The 27,467-nt window shown below is 33.0% G+C and overlaps 1 protein-coding gene and 1 long non-coding RNA gene across 8 annotated transcripts in view; one reads left to right on the forward strand and one right to left on the reverse strand.

Moving 5' to 3' along the window:
- The window catches only part of LOC118192519 (uncharacterized), a 49,232-nt gene that overhangs the window by 13,660 nt on the left and 8,105 nt on the right, over positions 1-27,467 (forward strand). For 5 of the 7 annotated variants that reach the window (XM_085813643.1, XM_035363513.2, XM_035363514.2 and 2 more), the window contains one exon: positions 445-684. The exons of 1 other annotated variant lie outside the window; for it this stretch is intronic. In XM_085813643.1, the coding sequence (XP_085669769.1) occupies positions 473-684 (212 nt within the window). In that variant the 5' untranslated portion in view covers positions 445-472. Of the gene's footprint in view, positions 1-444; positions 685-25,815; positions 26,372-27,467 lie in introns of those variants that run through there. One more of the 7 variants, XM_035363515.2, reaches the window with a different exon arrangement.
- The window catches only part of LOC146998208 (uncharacterized), a 65,987-nt gene continuing 60,536 nt past the window's right edge, over positions 22,017-27,467 (reverse strand). Inside the window, exon 2 of the long non-coding RNA XR_015040365.1 lies at positions 22,017-22,245. This is a non-coding gene — a long non-coding RNA (uncharacterized LOC146998208). The remainder of the gene's footprint in view (positions 22,246-27,467) is intronic.

The raw sequence follows: 27,467 nt of genomic DNA on the forward strand, positions 1-27,467 counted from the left end.
TAGTGAATTTACATTTATTACAATCTGGCAGTGATACAGTATGCAATCTATTTTTCTCAGTTATTTAGTTATTTTTTAAATAGCATCACTAAAACTGGTTACTGCGTCAATAATTTTTTCCCCGACTGTTTTGCTGCATGTTCAAATGTGCCAGTCGTGCATATGGCACTGATACTCAAACAATTGAATCATACTGGTGTGGGTTAAAGATTCTACACAAGTGGAGTACCACATAACAAATATTTCTGTATTATTTTCCAGAAGCAGGGTGTAGATTTGTTAATAAATGTAATGAATATTTTTTCCACTCCTGCTTTTGTTTTGTATAATTTCAAAGTATTCAGATTTAATGAAATTAAAAATTTATTAGCTTATTAAATTAACAGAATTATTTTCATTTATGTACTATTAATTACTTATATTTATTTTCATACTTTGAAACAGTATTTTAGTAGCATCATCTAAGAAATAGATGTATGAGTGTGATTATGGCAAAGCCTCGAGGGCTATCTGCCTAAGGGGAGAGATTCCTTCATGGAGGAAACTGTCTCGTATACACGTTACACATGGGGAAAACCACGAAAACGCCCATGCAGCCAGCCCGTTTGTGGGATTCGAACCTCGGACCGAACTACTAGTGTTCAGCGACTTTACCACTCAGCTACTGGTGGGTCTAAGAAATAGGTAACTAACTAAAAGTAGTTAGTGCATACTAAAATTTTTTTTAATAATTACAGTGTAATTTTATTCTTCTATTTTTTAAACATTTTTATTAAAAGAAAATCCAGGAAAATCCAGTAATTGTGAAGAATTTCATATATGAAATTTTATATTTTAATCTGAAATAATTACTAATTACTTTTTCAAAACTGAAAATTATCTGCTTTCTTATGTGCAAATCTATGTCTGCTAAGTGTGATGGTTTATCTGAAGTTTTTAATGATTGAATACGGTTTTACATGAGTATAATCTTGTAGTAATTTATCAAATTCAAACTGTATTAACTTATTTTGTGTTCCAACTTAAGAAATTTTTAGGATTGTCTTATTTTATATGAGTGTATTAAATCTAAGACTTTTTAGTGGATTGATAAGTATTCAGCCTTTTTTTTTAACATTCTTTTCCTTTATATTAATAATGCATGTCTATATATCTATCCTCTTTCTACTATTCGAAGCATGATTTATCTTTACCTATGTAATAATCTATCATAATCTAATATCTGTAGAAAGAATACATACAATGAGAAATATTCTTCATTTTAAATTTATTCAACTAATAGTTACTTTGTAACTAATAGTTACAAAGTTAGTTTTATGCAACAATAGTAACAAAACTAATAGTTACTAATAGTTTGTAGAATTCATGAATTTTATAAGATTCTATGAATAAGATCTCATTTTTGAAAAAATATATATTAATCAATACTTTTCACAGCAATCTACATTCCACTGCACTTAATCTATTAACATCAAAATCTTTTTCTGGATGGATATTTCAGTTTTAGTTATGTACAATTGCAAAAATTTTGCTCTTCAATTTGTATATGACTCCTGAATGTGATATGAAACTAAATGTATCTATCAATTTTTTGTCATATGGGAATCAAACTTTTTGTGTTTTATTTTTATAATGAATATAAAGTTTTTCTAAATGTAATTATAGGCACCACTAGACCATACAAAACTATCTTCAGTGCAGATTATAATTGATAAAATAGGTCTTTTATTGATTATCTTACTTTTCAGAATCAATCTATGTTAGCAAAATAATTTTCTTATTAAATTTTATTTGATCTGAATTGTCTTAATCCTCTGTGGGCATTTGTAGTAATTTTCATGAACATTCAACCTGTGCTTAGTCAGTTAATAACATGTATTTAATTTTGTCATACATTATTAATTTTATTTTTATTATATTTAAAAGTGATAAATAAAAGCTTTCTTTCCCCAAACAGGGTTTTCTCAGTATACAAGTGTGAGATAATTAAAAAAATAGCCAAAGAACATAAAATTTAGAGTAAATGATTAAATATTGATATATATAATTGATATATATAAAATAATATAATAGTTCATGAATGCGAATCATGCATTAAAAATTGAATAAGTTGATTTAAAGTTTTTCTAAAATGCCGAAAAAAATTTTTCTAAAATTCTTTTGCCGAGCTGCACAAAAATCTCCTGGAAGCTCTTGGTTTTTCACATTTCAGAGTTGCCATTTATTGAAGATAGTCTTTTTAAGTTGTAAATTAGATACGAGAATAGCATTCAATTATTAAACTCCTTTTTTTAGTTTTCACATAGCCACTTCTGGATAGCATGTGACTAAATTCAGGCATTTTGATTTGAAGTATATTGTAGAGAGACATAGGCCAATATAGCTAATATTCAGGACAAAGGCAAACTGGAATATTTTTTATTGAATAAAGAAAGGAAAGAAATTTTTGCATTTAAGTTCAATTTTGAGTAATTCTACGCATTCCTTCTGTTGAGAGACCTATGATGATTTCAAGGATTTGTCTTACTGATCGTAACAAATGTATTTAATTTAAAACTAAAACTGCTAATTAAACAAAATGTCCTTTTCTTTATTATGCAGAAATAGGTATCTGTTACTTTTCATTAATTCTAATATTAAAAGTATCCATATTATAGAATTTTATTGCTAACTAAAATTTCAGTTAGAACACATTCTTATATGGATTTTCAGAATAAAATGGGCTAAAGTTTTTTTATTTGAAGTTTTATTACTCAGTTCTGCTTTTAGTATGTTAAAGTTAGAATTTCATGAGTAATTGTTGTGCTTTATTTAAGAGTAAAATATAAAATGTTAAAGCTAGTTGAAGAACTTATCATTAAGTCAGATGTTTTTACCAATAGATCACACCATTATTATTGGTCTGTTTCTTCACAATGAGCCCCAAACCAGGAGATGTAAATAAAAAGCATCGATTATTTTTAATACATTTATAAAAAGGATTGTACTGTGAAGAAGGGTTAAATTTTAATTATGATGAGTCAATATGAATGAATTAATATTTTTAGATGGCATAAATCGATCTTCTTGTGATGGAGCATTTAACTGTTTGACATAAACATATGAAATAACAAATTTAATGCTTCTATGTAAGATATTAACTATTTTAGAAGAATTATTTGATTAAAAATGTGTAATTTCTTTACTTCTCCTAAATATTTAATTTAGTTCTATATATGTATGCAGGAACTAAGCAAAATGTGTAAAAATTAATCAAAAATACAAAATTAAAATTATTTTCCTTTACATCATGACATAAAAGCTTGTCAATAAAAAAATTCATAATTGAGTGTTTTTATTTTATTTAATTTGAAAGAATTTCCTGTTAAATTGCAATATTGCAAAAACGATCCACATAATAATACATTTTTTATATTAACTTTATGTCTCTGTGGTAAATCATTTGTATAGTCATTTACCTATATGTTCTTGAATAAATTTCGAAATGAAGAGGAGAAAGATTCCAAAACAAAGTTGAAAATTACTCGTTTTGTATGTGATTCTTTTACCTTTTAAATTTATCTAAATTTTAGCACATATTTTAGGGAGGTGGTTGCCGTTTTATTCGCTGCAGCTGCAGTGTGACAGAATTAAGATTAGGGTGGTCTCTCATGCATCCTGGACGCCTCACTCACTACCATGAAGGTCTTCCTGTTACAAATGGAACTCATAACATCATGATATTATTTGTTGATCCATAATGTGCCAAATTTGCCAAAAAAAAATAATGGTAGATTATAAACTTTTGTGGAAATGGCAAAACTGCCAATCTTTCCCCATTTGGTCGCATGGTACTAGCTTAATGCTTTATTTTATGCTTCAACTTTTAAATAAGTACCTCACAAAAAAGTTTAATTTTTTGTGGAATATTTAGTTGGGCCAGTATGTTTGTTTCTAAAATTAATTGTTAAGTAAATGTGTCATGTGACTTTTTAAACTGAATGTAACAATTGTGCCTTGGCAATAGTTGTTAGATGCCTCTCTTTATACTTTTTTTATCTGTGTTATTTTTCTTCTCCTCAGTTAGAGTTAATTTTTTTAAAATTAACTCTTATTAATTTATACCTTAAACTCACTACAATATGTTGGAATTTATTATAATGTAAGCCATATAAGGTTTAAAAATGTGATTCAAATGCATTTATCTAGTACTTAAATATGTTGTAGATATACCAAAAGGAGTACCGTGGATTCCTTTGAATAGTGTAAAGCTATATTTTCTATCGCATTATTATTTGTTATTTGAAGAATTCTATAAAAATATATGTTAGAAGATAATGGCTGAATATTTGCTTTCTCTTAACTACCATATGCATAAAAAGCATTTTCTTTGGTTGTGTTATTGTGAAATGGATGAATTAATTGGTTGAATTCATTGAGTGCAGACTTTACATTTGCTGTTCATTCTTCACAAATTTATACAAATAAATATATGTGTGCTCTTCATTTTTCCTTGGCAACTAGCATTTTACATTTTATTGATGTTACTATATATATATTTCAGTCATATCTACTTACTTTTATTTAATTTTTGTTACCAAATTATACTTATATCATTTGTATAGTAAATACTTTTATATTTGGTTGAGAAAAATTCAGCGATTGTATAAATTTTTATTGATTGATTGTCTTCCGTTGGTTATCTTCCTTATATACTAGAATTAAAGTTGGTTAAATATTGCATAAAAACAAAAGTGAGATTTGAGAAAGTAGCAATAAATAAAGCTTGAACAGAAGAATATATTCATGTTATCAGTTACAGCAATTTTATCATTTACCATAAAAATGTAAAATTATTCCAAAAAAATTTAACATTTGACTTTTTTTTTTTTTTTTTTTTTTTTTTTTTAATGTTGAAAAATTTAAAAGAAAAGTTGCTTAAAATGCTCTAAAAATTATTATGGTTGTATATATTTAAAAAATTGTGTTTTTGTGTGTGTTTGTTGCTATTTTATTAAATTTGAGCAAAATGCACTTTACTAGCAAAATTTTACATATTAATTTGAGATTCCTGTTTAATTTATACATTTGTTACCAAAGGAAAATAATTAAAAATACTGAAAAGAATTTTCCTTTTATCTTTCGTTAGAAGTGAATTTTGCAACTGGATTGTAATTTTCACTTGCATTTTTGTTTTAGTGATTTCATTTAATAAATTATTTTGCTTTATTATTTTAAATTCTTATTGATGTTTTTAAGCTACATTATGTGTAAAAGAATGATTTGCACAGGTATCATTGTTTGCCTTCTTCTTTGTGAAACTTTTCTGCTGTAAATTTCCAGTTTTATAAAGAAAACGAATGTTTGATATATCTAAGAATGCTGCAATAAAAATGACTGTATCTCTTTTTTTGTTTCCCTTCCTTCCTTCCTTCCTTGGTTGGTTATACCGAGCAATAGGCCGCCACCTTCAGCGTACAGGCACTGCTGTGCAAAGATGTTGGCAGCAATGGTTGATTCAAGGAAATTGCCGACGAAATGAAGGCTCTGGAAGGCCAAGAAGCGCAAATGCGAGGCAAGATAGTACGATTGTTCGCCAGGCCCTAACCGCCCCAACGGTATCATCGTCGACTCAACGCACTACAGCCACGTCTATACTTCCTGTGGTACCGTCTACCATCACACGGCGCTTCTCTGAGGCGTGGTTACTCTCACAGAGGCCTTTAAGACCTTTGCCTTTGACTCCACTGCGTCGGCGGTGTCGTCTGGACTGGTGTCGCAGCCGATCATCATGGCTGCCATCAGACTGGCATCTATAGTGTTCAGCGATGAATCCCGCTTCGCTTTTGAAGCAGATGACCACCGTGTTCGTGTCTGTAGAGCACGGAGCTAGAGGTCTCAGTCAGCCTTTGTTTTACAAAGGCATACAGCCATGACCCGTGGTGTGATGGTGTGGGGCTCTATTTCTTATGACAGCGGGTCATCTTTAGTCAGCCTCCGTACGTCTTTAACAGCTCAACGATATGTTGATACAATCTTGCGGCCGGTTGCATTACCCTTCATGGCACGTCATCCTGGGACCATTTTCCAACAAGATAATGCCAGGCCACATACCACTCGCATATCTCTGGACTGTCTCCGTGCGGTTGATACTCTTCCTTAACTAGCAAGGTCACCAGACCTTTCACCAATCGAGCATGTCTGGGACATGGTAAGCCGCCAGATTCGGGCATCACAAAATATTGCAGATCCAGAGCGACAACTGATGAATACCTGGCGAAATTTATGCAGGACGGCATTAGAAACCTCTACCATTCCTTGCCTCGACGAATTCAAGCATTCATTGCCGCCAGGGGTGGTTCGACCAACTACTAATTTGAACATTCAGTGGGTGATTGTGAGCCGTGAACAGGTACTATGACCTTGATTTTTTTAATCATTTTATTATCTGTGTATGAGCTATATACATATTCAGTATCATCAAAAACAACAACTTCCTTCATGTTGCTTCGATTTTTTTTTGCAAAAGTGTGTATATGACTACGACCAACGATTACGAAAATAAAGACTGGGTAAGCAGGTGTGTATGTGTGTATATATATATGTTTGGTACTGCCGACTGCAATAAAAAAGTGAGGTGTGTATTCCCATGCACAAAATTTTAGCATTCTATGCTTAGTCATTTTTTAGATCTTTGAGTTTTGCGAGATACGTACGTATGCACAGACGTCACTTAAAGACCTACAGTCAATCTATTTCAAAATGCGTTTTGGAATAAAGAGTTCTCTATTCTGGCCAAACGGATAGACGTCACGCAAAAATAGTTATAATGGTTTCTGGAACGGTCAAAATGAACATTTCCATCGAAATCTGATAACTTCGCGATTACAATACTTGTTTACTTCGTAAAAGGAAGTAAAAATTAGTATATAGTTAGGTCTCTGATACCTTGAGAGAACACCAAAAAACGTTGCGTGTCAGAATCAGTAAAGAAATCCTAAAATTACTTAATGATGATGGGCACCGCATTATTCCTAAAATCATAACTGGTGATGAAACTTGCCATTTTTTGAAGTTCTAGTACGTAAAGTTCTAGTTACATAAGTCTTTAAAGATGACTGCAAACCATCAATGGTGTAAGGACAACGAGCTGTGTAAAAAGTAATGTATGCCGTGTTCTTCACATCAAGTTCTTATCAAGTTTGAGGAATAAAACACAGTTACAGCATTACTAAGTACATTACAGAAATTCTTCAAGAAAGGAATATTAGGAGATTCATGCTTCCTCAAATAATGCATTAATTTCTTCAGCAAGACTAGTAGTCAAATTTCTGGAACAAATACACATTTAAACAGCATTGGTAGAACATCCATGCACCATTTGCTATGTGTGACGTTTGGTTGGTTTTTATTCTAAAACGAAATTAACGTGGCAGACGTTTTCATTCCGAGGACGAGATTGATGAAGCAGCAAAAGCATATTTTTAATCGCTTTGAACACACCTAAAATTTGGCAAGTTTATTTGTAATATTTAGCTGTGCGTAAAACCATTCCGTATGACACTCGTATTTCCGTAAAGCAAAAACATGGTGGAAATCTCACTGCTGTTGTACTTATACTACTACCAAGAATGCACAGATGAGTTCCTCTGAGTTAAGTGACTTCTTTCAGTCGCGAGATGATGTTATTTGAGATACCCCACAGCAGTCAATAATACTTTTCCCTGATACGAGTAACTTCAGTAATACTTTTTCCCTGTTATGAATAATTTCCGTAATATTTTTTCCTTGTTACGAGTAACTTCAGTAATACATTTTCCCTGTATGAATAAGTTCCGTAATATTTCTTCCTTATTACGAGTGACTTCGGTAATACTTTTTTCCTGTTATGAATAATTTCCGTTAATATTTTTTCCTTGTTACGAGTAACTTCTGTAATACTTTTTCCCTGTTATGAATAATTTCCGTAGTATTTTTTCCCTTGTTACGAGTAACTTCAGTAATACTTTTTCCCTGTTACAAGTAACTTCAGTAACACTTTTGCCCAGCTACGTGGCGTCGTCCCATTATTCGTCTACGATCATACTTACTCAAAATGTTGTTGCCGAGGTATTTAATATTTGGTTTGGCTTCGTTATGAAAAAGTACGTGATTTGGATTATGAGAAAGTACGCGAGGTCTATCACCTAACAAGAGGGATGTCTTCGTAGAGAATTCTCTAAGGGAAATTGGATCTATACACGTTACACATGGGAAAAAACATGAAAACGCCATGCAGTCCGACCGTGCGCCGGGATTCGAATCCTGGACGGAACTATCAGTGTTCAGCAACTTTACCACTCGGCCGCTACTTGGTCTATTTTAATTTTCGATAGTTGTTGTCAAGGACATTTTTCTTCAGGAAAATGTATAGTATAATATTCAAAAACATAAACAAGATTTTCATTGCATCGATGCATTTCAGTTTGTATTGAAGAGCAACTCATAACACATTTTTTTTTGTACAAAAATATAATTTGCATCAAAAGGCTTATTAATTATTATTATTTACGTGTTCCGCTCTAAGGCACTACAAGGAAGGGAGGGATGCCTTCGTGGAGGACTTTCTAAGAGAAACTGACTCGTATTAACACGTGAGAAGAACCATGAAAACGCCCATGCTGCCAGCCCGTTCGCGGAATCGAACCTCGAACCGAACTGCCAGTGTTCAGGGACTTTACCGCTGGGCCGCTGATGGGACCATCAAAGCGCTTGATCACTGCTTTTAATGTGCCAGAGCATTGCAGCAGCAGGGAAAAGTCCATTCGTTCTTTAGTAGTTATCTTGGTATTGTATTTATATGTGCCTTGCTTTTCCTCGGCATTTATTAAATTGTAAGTTTCGAATAATTTCCAGAAATATTATTCAGCTTACAGATAATCCTAGCATAAAAATATCTTGCAGCTAACACACGCTAAGTAAATTGTAAATGCAATAATAATACAATAATCACTGGCTACGAGATCAACTAATCTGTCCTAGAATTCAATTATTTTGTCCAATACTGACTAAATTAATATTAGAGACATTTATAATACAGTCATCTCATTTTCGCATCACATTACGTTACGCTATCACAGCATTCTGTGATAGCGTAACGTAATGTTACTTTAAAATAAGCATTTCAGGATCATGGTGAGCCTCTACTTATTTACAGTCGCAACATGTGTCGTAATCACTATACTGTACTGAGTAACTCTTCCATTTTTAGGGATTTTAGCAAATTAGAAGTTCCGACTATTCCCCCCCCCCCCGCAGCAATTGTTGCCATGCCTTAGGGAACACCTGCTCTTGTTGCCTTGGTTATTATTTAGGGAAATGAAATTGCATTGAATTATCTAAAGTAGCAGACTATAAAAAATTACTAGTGGATTTTTTAGGTGACCTTTATTTTTCCTGCTAGTTTTGATAACTGTTACAAATGTTGCAATTTCCGTATCTTTATTTTTGCAAAGGTTTTTCTAATACCCCCTTCCCATGACCGAACATCATTGCTCTGTAAGTATAGTCGGAAATAGTCTAATCTGTCAACCATTTAGTGGTGTTTTAACCGAGATTACACCCGCGAAAAGGGGGAAGGAAGATAACAATTAAGCTTTACGACGGAGTGGAACCTTTACCCTTGAAATAGGACTACTAGTCAGTTTTTACTAACCAAAATGGACGCCCAGGACGGTTTGTCGTATTATTCATTCAATCCTTTGTTCACTTCCAGTGATACATTTAAGTCAACTGATTCATTCATTTTGAATAAAACGAGTTGTTTATGTTGAATTAATTGAATATAGGATAGACTGAGTGTAGAAACTACTTGGTTTTCAAGGAAGAACTATTTCATGAATGTCTAGATCCGGAAAAAATTAATTCTTAAAACAGTATAAAAATTACCATTTCTTTAGCATCGTATGATAGCATGGGTGTTTAAAAATATCCATTGCAGTCTTAAAACTTATTTTATGAACTTAAAGTAGTGGGTTTTTTAAAAATAAAAAACATTTAATATTTATAATTAAGCACACCATGATTTAAGTGCATTTTTATTTAAATCAATTAAATCAAAAAGCAGACAAAATATTCTTAACAACTGCGTTTATTGCTTTTAAATCGCTTGGTTTTGTTGCTGAATATCAGACTAGAGCTGGAGCAAACCGCATGTATTCGTTACCGAGTAACGGGTACATCGGTTGACTCGAAGTACCGATTCGGTACTCACAAATCAATTTCGTTACTCGCATCCATTTCGTTACTCATACGATGCGAGTAGGAATGATGCGGTTTCTACTCGAATACGAATGATGCGGTTGTTCGAATACGAATGCGGTTGCTGTTCGAATACGAATGATGAGGTTGCTAACAATACCTGTGCGTCACAATGCGCGCATATTTTTTTTTATTGATAATTTCGTACTTTTTTGTGTAATTCATCGGGTAAACTCTTATTTATATTATGTGTTTGTATTTTAGTTGAAATAATACTTAGTTGATGATATTTAATAAGATGAGCCATTTTGACAGCGTGAAGCGTTATTTTGTACTTACATTAAGATTTATAGTGCATATTATGTTTGTAATTTGAAAATTTGGATAATTTAAATAATTATTGATTTTCTCTTGATGGTGCCATTGGGATATTTTTATTGATTTGAAATGTTTATATACTGCACTTAGGTATTGTTTATATAAGAATATGTAGGTCAATATACGTTCTTTACTTACTTGTACGAAGTAAAAAGGAAGTAAGTACTGTAATCGCGAAAAATATTGGGCATCATATTTCTACGGAAACATCCATTTTTGACCATTACATAATCCATGTGGATAATGTTTTTGGGTGACGTATGTACGTACGGACACAATGAAGGACTCTTTCTTCCCAAAACGGATTGCTAAGTAGGATTAAAGGGATATGATTCTAAGCTGATACTTAAAAGGGATTTTTTTCATGACGTGTACGTATGTATGTATACATTTCTCATAACTCCAAAATGATTACTTGTAGAACGTTGAAAATTTGTATATGGGACCGCTGTAACATCTAGATGTGCACCACCCATTTTTATTGCAATCGCCGATACTATCAAACGTAAATATATATATTAAATAAATTATAATTAAATGCAAAAGTATATATATATATATATAAACTATAGGAATATAGTCTATATATCATATATAATATTATATCCATCTTCCTTACATGGCTTTTATTTTCGCAATCGTTGGCTGCAGTCAGGGTTTAATTTTTAAAATTAGAAATGATGGAGCCTACGGAAGGCTATCAGGAAAGATGAAAATAAATAAAAAAGTTAAATAAAAAAATCTGAAAGGTTTTATATTTTAAATTACGTCCAAAGAGGCCTTTTTTTAACGTTTTGCGTGCTACCTTTGTTTATTAAATATCATGTTCTACGTACTCAAACCATAAAATTCAGTTCAACAGCAATATCGCAAAATAATTTTAAAATGAACATATCTTTAGAATTTCCGATACACAGTCTCGCGCGCTGGAGATAAAAATATTTTTTTTTTCCGTACATTGTTGCCACTCTTCACTTTGAAATCTCTAAGTTTGTTAATCAAAAACAGTGAAGTGTTACAAAATATGAAATCGATAATAAAACAAATTGCAAATTCAAATTAGGACTTATACATACCCATATTCTATGGAAGATTACGTTATTCGAATTTCGATGGCTCTAGGTGCCGCTGTTTTATCACAATGCGAGAAAAATACTTACGTTCATATAGATTCTTCATTATTTAATTTCTTTAAATATAGTACAGGGAGATAATATTTGGTGGCGAAAATTTGAAAATTGAAACAACGCTTATCGTGAAGCGGTGCAAAATGTCAAAACGAAATTAATAGTAGTTCTGGGTAAATTGATCCTTTGGACTAAAAAAATCTGAAAGATTTCAGATTTTAAATTACTTTCACAAGGGCGTCGTTTTAACATTTTGTGTGTTACCTTTACCAAGTTCTTCGCACTTAAACCATAAAATTCAGTTCAGGAGCTATTTTGCAAAATAACTTTAAATTGAGCATATTTTTAGAAATTCCGATACATATTTTCGTACACTGGAGATAATTTATTATTTATTTTTTTTATTTTTTGTTTTTCTGTACAGCGTTGCCATTGCTCGCTTTGAAATCCTTGAGTTTGTTAATAAAAAATTCGTTAAAGTTTTACCAAAATATGAAATCGATAATAAAACAAATTCCAAATTTGCACTTCTAGATGCCCATATTCTCAGGAGGATTACGTTATTCAAAATTTGATGTCTTTAGGTACTTATGTTTTATTACTATGCGAGAAACTTACATGCACATTCTTCATTATTTAATTTCTTTAAATATAATACAGGGTGATAATACTTGTGTTTGGTGACAACAATTTTAAAAGTGAAACAACGCATGTGAATCAACGCAAAATACCAAAACGAAATGAATAGTCCTTCTGGGAAAATTGCCTCTTTGGACTAATAAATAATAATTAAAAAAATCTGAAAAGTTTCAGATTTATATTACGTCCAAAGAGGCGTTTTTTGAACATTTTGGGTCAACAATATCGCAAAATAATTTTAAAATGAGCATATCTTTATAAGGTATTTCTCTCGCTTTCTTGGCATGCCTTCGTAATGCAGTGGTCCGCACTCTCGGCGTGTATTCGAGAGGTCCGTAGTTACGAGTCCCGGCGAAGGCATTGCTCATTTTTCATCTCGCTTCGAAACAACCTGATGTCTATACAATGGCGCCCGAACTAAAAAAGATGGTAGATGATGATTGTTGCGTTGAATCTACCTGAATATTGTTTCATTCAGTCGTTCTTGCCTTTAAATTAAATTTGACTCCGATCTATAACACGTGAGAAGAAATATTTTAAATAAACAATTACGTTTTCTTGCTTAAGAAAGCCAAACTTTATTTTCTTACACACTTAAGGAAATCAAAACATTATTCCAAGCTTTCTTACCGTTGCCAAACTGAAAAAAAAAAAAAAAAAAACTGTCTAAAATGGAACACAACGGCTGATGAATGTCGTTACCAAATATAAATCATGGAGCTCACAACAATGATTCTCCACCACCATGATTTGGCAACTGGGTCGCCTAATCCCCAGTCGCCCTTTAAAAGGGTGAGAATATAAGGTATTTCTTCCTCCTTCTTAGCAGGCTTTCGTAGTATAGTGGTCAGGACGCTCGGCGCGTATTCGAGAGGTGGGTAGTACAATTTCCGGCGAGGATATTGCTTATTTTTCACATCTCTTACATCGAAGTAACCTAATGTTTCTACATCTTTAGAATTTTCGATACAAAGTCTCGCGCGCTGGAGATTTTTTTTTTTTTTTTTTTTTACCCGTACAGTATTTGCCATTGCTCACTTTGAAATCGTTTAGTTTGTTAATGAAAAATTCTTTGAAGTGTTACAAAATACGAATTGGATAATAAAACGAATTTCGAATTCAAACTAGGAGCTTCCAAATGCCTATATTCTATGGAAAATTATATTATCCAAATTTTGATGGCGCTAGGTACCGTTGTTTTATCACAATGCGAGGAACATACACGCATTCATGTAGATTCTTCATTATATAATTTCTTTAAATATAAGACAGAGCGATAATATATGGTGGCAACGATTTGAAAAGTGATGCACCCTTTTAAAGTTTCCAACGCAAAATCCAAAACGAAATTAATAGTCTTTCAGGGCAAACTGTCCCTTTGGATCTTAAAAAAAATTTAAAATCTGAAAGGTTTCAAATATTAAATTACGTCCAAAGGGGCCTTTTTTTTTAAGTTTTGTGTGTTGTCATCTTTTATTAAATATCATGTTCTTCGCACTTAAACCATAAAATTCAGTTCTACAGTAATATCGCAAAATAATTTTAAAATGAGAATATCTTTAGAATTTCTGATACACAGTTTCGCGCGCTGGTGATAAAAAGGTCCCCCCCCCCCGTAGAATATTGCCATTGCTCGCTTTTTAAATCTTTGAGTTTGTTAATCAAAAATTCGTTAAATTTTTTACAAAATATGAAATAGAAAATAAAAGAACTTCCAAATTCCAAATTTGGGACCCACCAGCGGCCGAGCGGTAAAGATGCTGAACACTGGTAGTTCGGTCTGAGGTTCGGATCCTGCGAATGGGCTGGCTGCATGCGTGTTTTCGTGGTTTTCCCCCATGTGTAACGTGTATACGAGCCAGTTTCCCTTAGAAAGCCCTAAACGAAGGCATCCCTCCCTTTAGGCAGATACCCTCGTGTGCTTTGCCATAATTAAATAATCCAATCCAAATTTGGGCTTCCAGATGCCCATATTCGGGTGGAGACGTACCTTATTCAAAATCGGATGGCTCTAGGTACCGTTGTTTTAACACAATGCGAGAAACATACATATATGTGTACATGTATGCAAAAAGATTTCGAAAAAGAGAATTTTGATTTTGAATTTTTTTCAAAAAGAGACATCATATTCATTTCCAAAATAATTTAAATCTGCTGTGGTGAAATAAAAATGTAATAGAGAATATTCTTTGGATTTTTTTATTGTAAATATAGGATTTATTATTATTACGTGTGTGTGTGTGTGCCTGTCTCAAAGTAAATATTTCAGTTATGTACAATAAATGGTATAAGAAAACAATTAAGCTTACATAACAGTTAATTGCGAAAGAAATATTAGAGCCATAAATCTGTCTTAATATAAAGGTACACTTTTTAAATTGACATTAAATTACATTCATTCCATTATCTTGTAGAGACATTAGGATTTTTTGAAAGCAAGAGAGATTGAAAAATTAGAAACCGCTTTCGCTGGGAATGGAACCACGGACTTATGGAATACCGGTTCAGCGTGCAGAACCACTACACCACGAATACATGCTAGGAAGGCGGGAGAAATACCTTATAATCTATTAGAAAATATTTATAAAAATATCTATTAACGTGTGGTAGTGGTGTATTTAATTATGGGAAAGCACACTAGGGCTATCTGCCTAAGAGGAGGGATGCCTTTCGTGGAGGACTTTCTAAGGGAAATTGGCTCGTATACACGTTACACATGGGGAAAACCACGAAAACACCCATGCAGCCATCCCGTTCGCGGGATTCGAACCTCGGACCGAACTACCAGTGTTCAGCGACTTTACCGCTCGGCCGCTGGTGGGCTATCTATTAACGACATCAAGAGAAGAGGACATCTATTAACGACATCAGAGACATCAAGATAACGAAGAGGTCACTTTCTAAAAGAGATCTGCCTTTTTGAGAACATAAACATACATTGGTAGTGAACATCACCTTTTTTAAGATCATCACATGAATTTCTCTAAAAGCATAAAGAGTTGCATTTAAAGAAGACAACCCATTACTTTTAATAAAGAATGTAACATGAATCTTAATTGCACATTTTTTTTTTTTTTTTTTTTTTGTGTGTGTGTGTGTATGTGTGCGTGCATGTCAAAATAGTGATACCGTGGTTCTGCTGCTTTAGAAATGCGTGAAATTAAAAAAAATGGATACTATATATAAAAAATTTTATTATATTCACATACACACCTTTTGAACACGTCTGAAATTCATTATTCTGCTCAGCATAATTTGTTTGCGTAAAATATTAAATAGTATTAGAAATGAAAAGCTAAGTCAAAGTAGAAACAGTTATCTCCTGGAAACCATTTTAATTAAAGTAAACAGGCGTTCGCCTTATTGTAAAGTGAACACCTGTTTTTCGAACAGCCGATGGATTGAATTGGATTATTTAATTATGGCAAAGCACACGAGGGCTATCTGCCTAAATGGAGGGATACCTTCCTGGAGGACGGAAAGAGGGAATTAAGGAGAAAGCAGTGGACAAAAAGACACTTTTTCGAGCTGGGGATGAAACCATACAGGACGAAATGTTATTAAGCCAGTAAGATGAGATCTGGTATTTTAGTTTATTATTTAACTATTAATTATAAATTTAAGAATTAATTAATTTTTTTATTATTTTAAATATTACGTATTTTAATAACTACTTTTTATCATTTTATTTAATAATTATGTTATTATTGTACGAGATTTATTGATAATTTATTTTATTTCCCTCTTTATTTTTTTCTGCATTCCTAACGTCATTCCGTAGCTTTCCGAGCTACTGATTTTAAAAATTAAGCCCTGACACCAATAGAAAATTAAATATTTAATGATATGAGTGTACCACAAAATAATAGCCAAAAGAAAAGTGAATTATTTCTACCCAAAAATGCGATGCAAAAAAACTCCTGCGGGATTCAGTCGTTCACGTGATTCAATGCGATGCGACGCTTTATACCTACTATAGTCGATTCTACCGAAAGTAACGAGTAACGATACGAAAGTAACGAGTACTGATTCATTGAGTAACGAATACATACGGGTACTCAATTTCTCGTTACTTTTACAGCACTATATCAGACGGATTAATAAAAGTTAATATTTCGCGTAAGTAGATGGCAACATGCTGGCGAGTGGACGATACTGTATTTTATTCCTGGCAGTAACAAAAAATTACTAGTGGATTTTTTAAACATTACTTTTAAAACATTACTTTTAAATAGTCGAGTTTATTGATTAAAATTGAAAGATACACTTTGCTGAACATAATTTTACACTTTGCTAAATGGCAACAATCTGACGCGCTGGTGATAAAAATGTTTATTTTCGAACAGTGTTGCCACTGTTCAAAATTTCATTAATATCGTATAAATTTTAAAAAATCGAATATCGAAAATCGGACTTTGAGGTGTACATGTTTCTGTGGAGGACTATGTGTTTCAATATTCGGTGGCTATACGTGACATCGTTTTTCTACAAAGCGAGGAATATACATACATACATACATGCATGCAGATTCTTTATTATTTAAAAGTAGAGATAAGAATTTAATTGGAGTGTTATAAAATAAAAGCACAAAAATCGAAATTTTTATAAAATGTTGTTGAATTATTGAAAACTCTTTACAGAATCTGGGACTCTGAGGAAGCAAGAGTTTCCTCTGTCACTGTTTTCTGTTTCTAGATTTATACATATGCAGACTTCTTTTTGTATCTAGGAATTTTAATATATATGTTTCACGTTTTTCGGTTTAGAATCGGCAGTTAGAATCTAAGTTGCGTTAAGTCGTTTGTAGTTTTGAATATAATTTTATAAGACTCTAGCATGCTCTGAATAAAACTGCTGTTGGTTTTCCTATTAATTCGTGTTTAACGAAACATTTTAAATTCTGCAAACTGTTCTCAAAATGCGTTAAAAGGATCTGCTCAGTAATAAATTTCGAAAGCTGTTACGGATATATATCCTTTTAAACGTGTTTTCTGAAACTATTACAGAAACAAAAACTTATTTCTACAAGGCGTGTCTTAAAGGATTACTTGTTTTTAAGAAACTCAAATTAATTACGAGGTTCATGTACAGTGCATTATGAGATTAAAATGCTTGGAGCAATATAACAATATTGCGAAATAGAACGCAAAGGGATCAGTTTTGATACGAGTATTTCTTTAACTTATAATAATTTTACAAGTATCGAATAGTTTTACACTGTGTACCTGAAGATAAGACAATACAGACAAAAAAAAAAAAAAAAAAAAAAAAAAAACGTTTCGACGCATTTCTTTTTGTAATATAAACATTCATTTTCCTTACTTTGCACGTAACGCTGTCATTTCGTCTGTCACTTATTTAAAATTTTCACATTGTTCTATGTCTTAAAATTAGAAATTAAAGTTAATGACCTAAAACTGCAACAGTATATTACAGTACAAGTGAAAAAATTGACAGTTTCACTCACGCGTGTGTCGGATTTGCGCAATACTTATGGGTCTCACAAAATTTTTGTAAATATTATGGGGTCCTGGGGGGTCGCGAAAAAATCTCAGTGATAAAAGGGGGTCGCGACTGAAAAGTGTTTAAGCAATCCTGTTTTATACCATACTCATAAAACGTCTGTTTTTCATGAATTAAATTCATTTTAGCTCAGGACTTTGTCGTTGTGTATTCAGAAAATAGTAATTTTTAAATTAATTATACAAACAAACAAACAAAAAAAAAAAAAAAAAATGAAAACTTTCAGGTTTTATATTACCCCAAAACCCCAAAAGGGCGTTATTTTAACGTTTTGTTCTTTGCACTTAAACCACATAAAATTCAATTCAACAGCAATATCCCAAAATAATTTTAAAAGAGCATATCTTTAGAATTTCCGATACACAGTCTTTTTAATAATAATTAAAATTAATTAATATTTTTAGGTATTTCCACCCATCCCTCCTACAGTGTTGCCGTGGCTAGCTTTGAAATCGTTGAGTTTTTTAATCAAAAATTCATAAATGCTTTACAAAATATGAAATAGATAATGAAACAAATTCCAAATTTGGGATTGGAGATATCAACATTCGAGTACAGGACTACGTTATTCAAAATTTGATGGTTCTAGATACTGTTGTTTTATCACAATGAGAGAAACATACATACATTTATTCGATACAGATTCGTCATTATTTAGTTTTTTTAAATATAATGCAGGGCTCTAATATTTGGTGGCAACAATTTAAAAAGTGATTCGCCGTTTATAGTGAATCAACGCAAAATGCCAAAACGAAATTGATAGCCCTTCTGCGCGAACGGCCTTTGGGTTAAAAACAAATTCCAAATTTGGGTTCCAGGTGCCAATAATTAAGTGAAGGACTACGTTATTCAAAATTTGATGTCTCTAGGTACCGTTGTTTTTTCACAGCACGAGAAACATTTAAACTTTCATGTAGATTCTTCATTATTTAATTTCTTTAAATATAATGCAAGGCTCTAATATTTGGTAGCAACAATTTGAAGATTGAAACGCTGTGTGTAGTGAACCAGCGCAAAATGCCAAAACAAAATTAACAGCCTTTCTGGGCAAATTGTCCCTTTGGGCTAATAAATGCAACATTCCATTTTTCGTTTTTTAACTGCGAAATTTATAAAAGCATTTATCAGCTTGTTTTGGGAAGATCGCTAAATTTTAAGACGATTACTCCCTAAATTCGATGAAATTTTGAGTTTCAAGGGAAGATCTAACTTTCTAACAAAGTTTTTCTTAATAAATTATTAATTGAATATTTATTTTCACTGAATCAGAACAACGAGATTATTTAATTTAGAAGTCAAACAACAAAAATCTGCGTTATATTTGCAAATTTTCTGAGGACTAGCTTCGATGTTTTACCAAACGAGCAGCCTCAAGTGCAAATGAACAAGATAAAATATAGTGATAAGATAAGAATGTTTGGGCAGGAGTTAAGTTACTGGCGCCATCTAGTGATGAAACAAGAAAACAAACATAATTTCCTTACAGGCTGAAGATAAAGATGGATTGGAATTAGGGTCGTTAACTAGAACAGAAAGTTTTTTTTTAATGTGAAATGATTCTAGGAAATTCATTTCACCAATGCAAGATATTATTTCAATAATTTTGGTTGCAGATATATGGAAAGTGGGATTTTTGGGCCAACAATGCTGGGCAACAGAGGAATTATGTGTTTCCTTTTTCCGAACATATGCCATGTTCCTTAACGCGAAATTTTAAGGCTTCCTTAGTTTGACCAATGTAAATTAAACCACACTGGCAAGGAATCCGGTAAATACCCCAGGAATTCATATCCGGAATGGGGTCCTTAAGTATGGAACTCGGAATTTTATTGATAGGAGAATAAACGACCCGAAAGTTAAATTTCTGTAAAATACGTCTAATTTTATAGTTAATTGATGGAAGGAAAGGAATGACAACAGAAACCTTATAATCTCCTAAAACAAGAGTGTGCATTTTGGTGTGTCGAGACGACAATTTTCTAATTGCTTGGGTGAAAAGCCCCTGTCAATAGCTACTGCTTTTAAATAATTTAGTTCTTGATAAGAGCCAAATCGGAAGAGCAAAAACTTGAAGTGCATGAAAAACAAAGGAATAACTTTTGTTTAGTCGGACGACATGATTTGATGTGTGGAGGAAGGCAAATCGATGAAGGTTTACGGTGAACTATAATATTGAAGTTGGATGTGTCGAGGAAGGGAAGGACGAGTGGCACGAGGAAAGGACGTGTGACCAAAATGTCGAGGAAAGGAAGAAAATTGCATGTCTCAAGTTCAAATGTGAACTGAATTGCAGGATCAGTGGAGTTCATTATTGAAATAACATTATTTAAATCATCTTTATTACCGCCAAACAGGGTAAAAGTATCTTGTACGTAGCGGAACCATACCGGGAAGTTTAAAGTTTCAGATAATTTTGATTCATAATAATGCATGTAGATAACAGCCAGAATGGGACTGAGAGGGCTTTCCATGGCTAATCCCTCAATTTGCTTGCAATATTTATTTTGGAAACAAAATGCGTTTTGTTTTCTAGACAGGAAGTCTGTTTTCTAGACATCTTAATGCACCCGCCACTGGAGCATTTGGTGAATAATGGTTTTACAAAAGAAACCATCTAAAGAATGTATTAGTAACACTTACACCATAAAAAATGCAATAGAGTTTGAAAAAAAAGTTAAAAGAATCTATTCCTCATAGTTTCATTTGATTAGCTGTACCCAGGGTAAGAGGTAGCTATATGAGAATACTCCTGCTTACCTTTTAATGAGTCAACTGCTATAAGTGCTTTCACTTCGTTGTAATCATGGGTGAAATGCTATGCTTATAAAACGGTATGCCTCAAAGACTATATCACGTGCTATACACAGGATAGGGTACAACCCAGGAGCCTGGAAATGATGTGTGACTTCGTCACCTCCTAAAAAGTTACGAGAATAGTGATGCGAAAGTGATGTCTGTCATCTCGCTCATCAGTGAATAAGGGACCGTTGATATCATACGCCTCACTGTGTGTGGCCCTCATCCATCGATCTCAAGTTCTCATAACAGTGACTGAAGCTGGACCAACCCAAGTTATGCTAATCTGCAGTTTTTGCAGCCAGTGATTCTTCTTGGAAGTTAAGTGCTGGTAAGAGTTTCTTCGTTTTTCACAGTACATGATCTCCAACACAAACAGCAACGAATAAAAGCGATTTTCTAATAAAAAATCGCCATTTCAATCTGCCTCTTTTGTACTGCTTCGGGGTGTCATTACTCAGTATACCTTTATCTGAAATTTAGCAGAAAAAGAAATAATTTACTAACTGGAACCTTCTTCGTAGAGGGGCCATGGAAAGTAAATATGTCTTATTTTTTGATAAAAATGTCACATGAACCAAGCTATCTAAATCTGAAAACATAGGTAACATTGGACAGAGATATCGCGAGCATACATTAGAAATGTGTATATGCAACAACTGTATCAGTTTTAATTTTTTCAAGGAATGTAGTGGTACTTTTAAAAGTATAATTTATTCCTTTGTCTTGATGACGTTTCAGCCTTTGAAAGCCGCTGGGATAAAGAATTGGAATTTCTTCCGTAAACATATGACGCAGAAATTCATCGATAGTTCCATGAGTTGATTTCAACATTTTTGCCTACTCTTCTTATTTTTAATTTCCCATTGTAAAGCGATCCTCAAACAATCATAAACCCCTTATTGAAACTTTCTTTGGGTTGTTGAAACCAGTTTTGTTAATTTTTTCTCATCGTTTTCGATAATTAATTGAATTTTGACTTTTTTTGGCTGCAGTCATAGAGGTCAACCCATGCTTCATCACGGGTCACGATGTATTTCCATTTATCGCCTACTAAACAGTTTTCGTACAAGGTTCGTTTAGTATTATTAGTTTTCGAAACATCTAATTTTAGACGACCGGTCAATAGCATGTTAGGCAAAAGCCCCTTCTGGCCTTATTTAGATATTTTTAATCGGTTTAACGTGTATGTGTTCAAGTAACAAAATGATTACAAATGGTAATATTCGTTTTATATATGCATATTATAAATAAGAGCGGAATACATAATTTCGTGACAACTTTTCGGATAATTAAGTGTACAACATGGATGGAATAATATAGTTTCTCATAAAATTCTCTTTGCTGGTTTACAATATTAATTTAATGCACTTCTGATCAGAGGTATATACAGAACTAACCACAGGAGCAAGCCGACGATCACAGAGCCAAATGCAATGCTTTTGTAATACGCCCAGGGTTCAAGACGAATGGTGTATTTCGCAGAGCCATCTGAACTGCATCTGCATTCACTTCCTTGTTGAAGGCAAGAGCATGGTCTACGATCCGGTAATCTGATTGGAGTCTAAAAGAGAGAAAAAAATAAAATGTTTATAAAATGTTTGGAACATTACTTAGTTATTAAAATATTGTTGGTTTATTCAAAATACTATAAATTTTTCGTAGTGATTAAATGTTAAAAACAGTTACAGTGAAACTTTTGTTCGGAAACTGACACAAAAAGGTAATGTTTCATCAAGATAATGCAAGATCACATGTGTCATCATTCACCGGCTGGACTCTGTACGAACCTGAATGGGATCTTTTGCCATATTGGCCCGACATCGCTCCTTCGGACTTCGACTTTTTCACACCTGCAGTTACATCTTGCTGGTGCTAACTTCTACTCTGCACAGGACGTCCGAAACGTGGTTCATCTACCTTTTGGACTCGCGGCCACCAAGTTTCTGAGCCGGACGCTTTAAAAAACTACCATAAATTCATAGATTTGAGTGGCATAAGGCTACCCGCACTAAAAGTAATGCTTTCATTTTTTTAAACTTTATTAAGAACTTTATTTGGCGGAAAACTTTTGTTACAACCAGATGCAATCGGACCTGTGTGCATTCAATCTATTACGAACCCGTACGCACCCAACAATATTTTAGCAATTTAAAATAAAAATTTTAATTGTTAAATAAGGATTATGTCATACATTACAAAATAAAACACTTACATTCTTAGACTAGAACTAGAAGAGAAACACGCTAATGTGACAACTTCTTACATTCTCAACTTACATTCTTCTTCGAAACTTTCTGTAATTTTTTAGTGCAAAGGGGCTTTGTCCCTGAAAGATTATTGTTTTCTTTTTGGGATTTTGCCTTGGTTCGCTATAAATGTCCGTTTCACTTTTGAAACTGTTGCCACTAAATGTTAGAATTCTGCATTACATTTGAAGAAATTAAATGATGAAAAATCTGCATAAATGTATGTATATTTCTCGCAGTGTGATAAAACAACGGTACATAGAGCCATCGAATTTTGAATGACGTAATCCTCCTAGAAGTATGGCATATGGAAACCCAAATTTGAAATTTGGGAAATTGTTTTATTATGGACTTCATATTTTGTAAAACATTAACGAATTCTTGATTAACAAACTCAACGATTTAAAAGCGAGCAATGGCAACATTCTACGGGGGGGGGACACTTTTTATCTCCAGCTCGCGAGACTGTGTATCGGAAATTCTAAAGATGTGCTCATTTTAAAATTATTTTGCGACATTGCTGTTGAACTGAATTTAATGGCTTAAGTGCGAAGAACGTGACATTTAATAAATAAATGTAAAACACAAAATGTTAAAAAAACACCCCTTTGGACATAATTTAGAATCTGGAGACCTTTCAGTTTTTTTTTTTTTTTTTTTTTTTCCGTATTCTTCTCCCGAAGTACCAAGCAATCTGTTTTCACTTAAAAAATGTCAGAGAATTGCGATTTTCTGACTATGTAGAATATGCATAGTCAGAGAGTAGAGGCTATGTAGAAAAAAACGCATTTCCTCCTTGTTCCTTTCAGAAAATTTTAAGCAAAATTCTGTATAACTGTAGAAATTTTACCGTAGGTTCTTGCATCGCTGGTGAATCCCGCAAGCTCGTATTTTTAAGCTAAGGCAAAAAATATCACGAATTCTATATAAAAACCGTTGTAACTTGGAATGCATCCTAATAGAAGGCATGCAAAAATGGAGGCGTAGCTTGACTGAAACAATTGTTATCAGCATGGTTGTCGGAAGAATTGTTATGCACCAGGGTAAATCGTAAAGCATGGTCTCCAGAGTTTGGCACTTTCTCAAAATTTGGATACTTCTAGTAAGATGATTACGATCCATCGATTATTCGGGGAAATTTCAGCAGCGTCAATAGTTACGGAAATTAAGTTAGTTGGCAACAGTTACGAAATTCTAAAGGTCACGGTCACCCATAATTGGTGCTAAATCGCGTTACTTAGCCGATCGACGGGATAATACAAAAGTACCTATTTAATGACTAATAAATTATTGCAACTGAATTATAAATAGTCATATACCAGTTGGTATGGTATCATTTTCGAAACGTACTGCAAAGTGTACAGTAGTAATATTATTCGCGTCTGTTTTGTTTATGACTCCTCTGTCTGTTTGTTTGTGACTCCTCTGGAACGGCGGGGAGTTTTTCGAGAGAGGTATTCCTGATTCCAAAGACTCGTGCAAAGCTATTTCGACCATTCTTATCTTCGTACAATTTAATCAGTCGAGAAATTATTTAAGATCTCTGAAAACGCTAATTCTCACACTCATTTTTTCCAGTGGCAAGAGTTTCGCGCCCTGGAGATAATAACCTGCTAAATTTCGAAAAGTGTTGCCACTGCTCGCTTTCAAATTGTAAAGCTCGTTAATAAAAAAATTGTAAACAAACAGTAACAAAATATGAAATGAAAATAGCATTGCCAAACATTAACTATATTATTAAAGATATAAGCCGAAATATTAATTAAAAACTTTGACAACGCTAATTTTCCCACTCATTTTTACGAGCAGTTTCGCGTGCTGGAAATCTGCTTTAGTTCGAAAAGCGTTGCCACTGCTTCTAGAGTTTATTAATAAAAAATTTAAGTTTTACGAAACATGAAATAAAAAGAGCATTGCCAAACATAAAACATATTGTTATTATCTAAGGTGCCAATCTGATGTTAAAAAAAGCACGAGATTGCATGTGATGTCACTGGATGTCAAAAATTTTCGTTAATGTCAGCATTTTAAATAAATAGCTGCTGTTGGCAACTTCATTTACTCATAATTGTGCCTTTTGTTTCAGGTTAGGATAACTGACACGATATGTTGTTGCCACGTTAATTCTTTTATCGTTATTGAGAAAAAGGTATAAAAATATTAACCCAACGGGACAATTTGCGCAGAAGCACTATTAATTTCTTTTTGGCATTTCTGCGTTGGTTTTCTATAAAACAGCGTTTTACTTTTCAAATTGATGACACCAAATTTTAGAGCCCTGAATTATATTAAAAAAATTAATTAATGAAGAATCTTCATGAATATATGTATGTTTCTGGCATTATGGAAAAAAAAAAAAACAGTGGTATCTAGCGACATCAAATTTTGAATAACGTAGTCCTCCACTCGAATATGGGCATCTCGAAGCCCAAATTTATAACTTGTTTTATTCTGTATTTTATATTTTGTGAAACTTAAGCGAATTTTTGATTAACAAACTCACGATTTCAAAGCGTTTCATTAATATTAGCATCGCGTGCATCTTCAAGCGCGGATATTTTATGCGCGAGGTTTCCTTACATTTCTTACAGGTATTATATTGGCAACGTAGCAACACAAAGACGTTACAATGTCTAACGGTATTTGGAGTGGAATGACTTTGAATGTCTGTATCATTTTTCAAATCTCATTTTGAATCTCCCATGAGAAAAACGTCCCTTTAGGGGTAATATAAAATCTGTAAGCTTTCGGGGTTTTTTTCTTATATTAAATTTAAATCATGATATTAAACGTATATTTATTAACATAAAGTGTGTGAATAGTTTTTGTTTCCTGGTTTAATAACAACAACAACAACAACAACAACAACAACAACAAAAAAAAAAAAACTATTTACGAATCAGCTGCATATAAAACTTATATATAAATTTTGCATTGGTCGCATGGTCGCAGCCCGTTCATCTGGCGGGCTTGCCGCTAGTAAAACTATGAAGTTTATTTTTCCTTTAGATTCGACCTTTCTTTGCGATTGTTTCATTTTATCTTTTTCACAGCAGCGTCTCCATTTTTAAGATTCGTTCAGTAAATTCTCATGCATTAAGCATGCCACGTTCATCTCTACATGAAAAAAGGTAAAATTCAAAAGCTATACAAAATTCCCATTGGCCTTAACTAAGTTTTATTTTCTTTAAATTATAAATTTCAATCAAAATTAATATTTAAATCAAATGTTTGATCTTCGCCAATGACATTCTGGTACCAGTCGGGGGACAGTTTAGCTGCGGAACAACAAATGAATGCTTTATCAGAGTTAGCTTATCAATATAGAAGCAAGTATATCAGCCCAGTCGTCTTAAGAAAATTATACAGACAGTTCTGCAAATGGCGGCTGCTCGTCAAGCGTAGCAATGGCTTTCGTATTACACGAAATATAAATAAAAGGTAGCGTTATTACTTTACAGTTTTCTGTTTTGATATAATTATAGGCTCTAGTGTAGAATTGGGCGCCCCTTCGATTAGCGAAATTTTTTTTAAAATTTTGGCGATGAAACCTCACTTTTGGTTACCATGATAGTTTTAACTTTATTTTAGCTTCCTGATTTTATTTAAATGAAAATAGATTGATGTGTAGATGGAAAAATTTAAGGCAGTGCGTAATGCCTAGTTTGTGCAATTTTAGGATGTTTTTTTAAGTGAAAACATATCGATGTGTACATGGACACAGAGTTTGTGCAATTCTTTGACTTCTTATTTTGGTTTTCTGCAGCGGCCATCTCGAAATTGTGCCTTCCTGGCGCGGATCTTGGCGTCAAAAAAGAATCGCCAAGAAATAAGGGGCACCCAATTGTAAACTTTTACCTAATTGTAACTTTCAAAAGTATTGTTAATATTTATTAGCCTGATAAACGATATATAGTATACAGTAAGTAATCTTATAACGCCCGTACACAACCAGTAATACATTCTTTAGCAATGCATAGTTATTTGTTTAGTTAACCTGTTACTCAAAATTATTACAAGAAGTAAAACGTGTAGCAATTAATAAGTCCTATAAAACTGGTATTTAAATAATGAGATAAAGTAAAGTACAATTGGTCAGTAATTCCAAATATTAAGTCACATCATCCAGATGTCCAGCCTTCATTTACTCATAATACAGCAGCATCCCAATGCTACCTACTAAGTAGATGTGAAACATAGTAATCTTCCGTTTAATTGGTGGTTTTGCTTTAAGTTCGGAGAAAGACTTACTGATGTTGTTGAATTTAGGAGAGAAATGTATGGAGATATTTTCCATCCAGTGTATAGATGTACATGAAGCATGTATCATATTAGTATGATATAGAAATGTCTGTACATGAAGTTTGGCTGAATCTGCGTTCTAAGCTAAGTTAGGACTAGATTTTCGAGTTCTGTTTGTAATGAGAAACACATTGCAAATGTAAGATCGTTCCTGCTATGAGAATGATGGCAGGTGAGTCTGGTGCAATTCATAATTCTTATGAAGCAATTCGCAAAATTTTAATTGAGCAAGTAA

Source organism: Stegodyphus dumicola, chromosome 3 (genome assembly GCF_044657685.1).
Source record: "Stegodyphus dumicola isolate Sdum_Otavi_A_Nest chromosome 3, ASM4465768v1".
NCBI classification, from domain to species: domain Eukaryota; kingdom Metazoa; phylum Arthropoda; class Arachnida; order Araneae; family Eresidae; genus Stegodyphus; species Stegodyphus dumicola.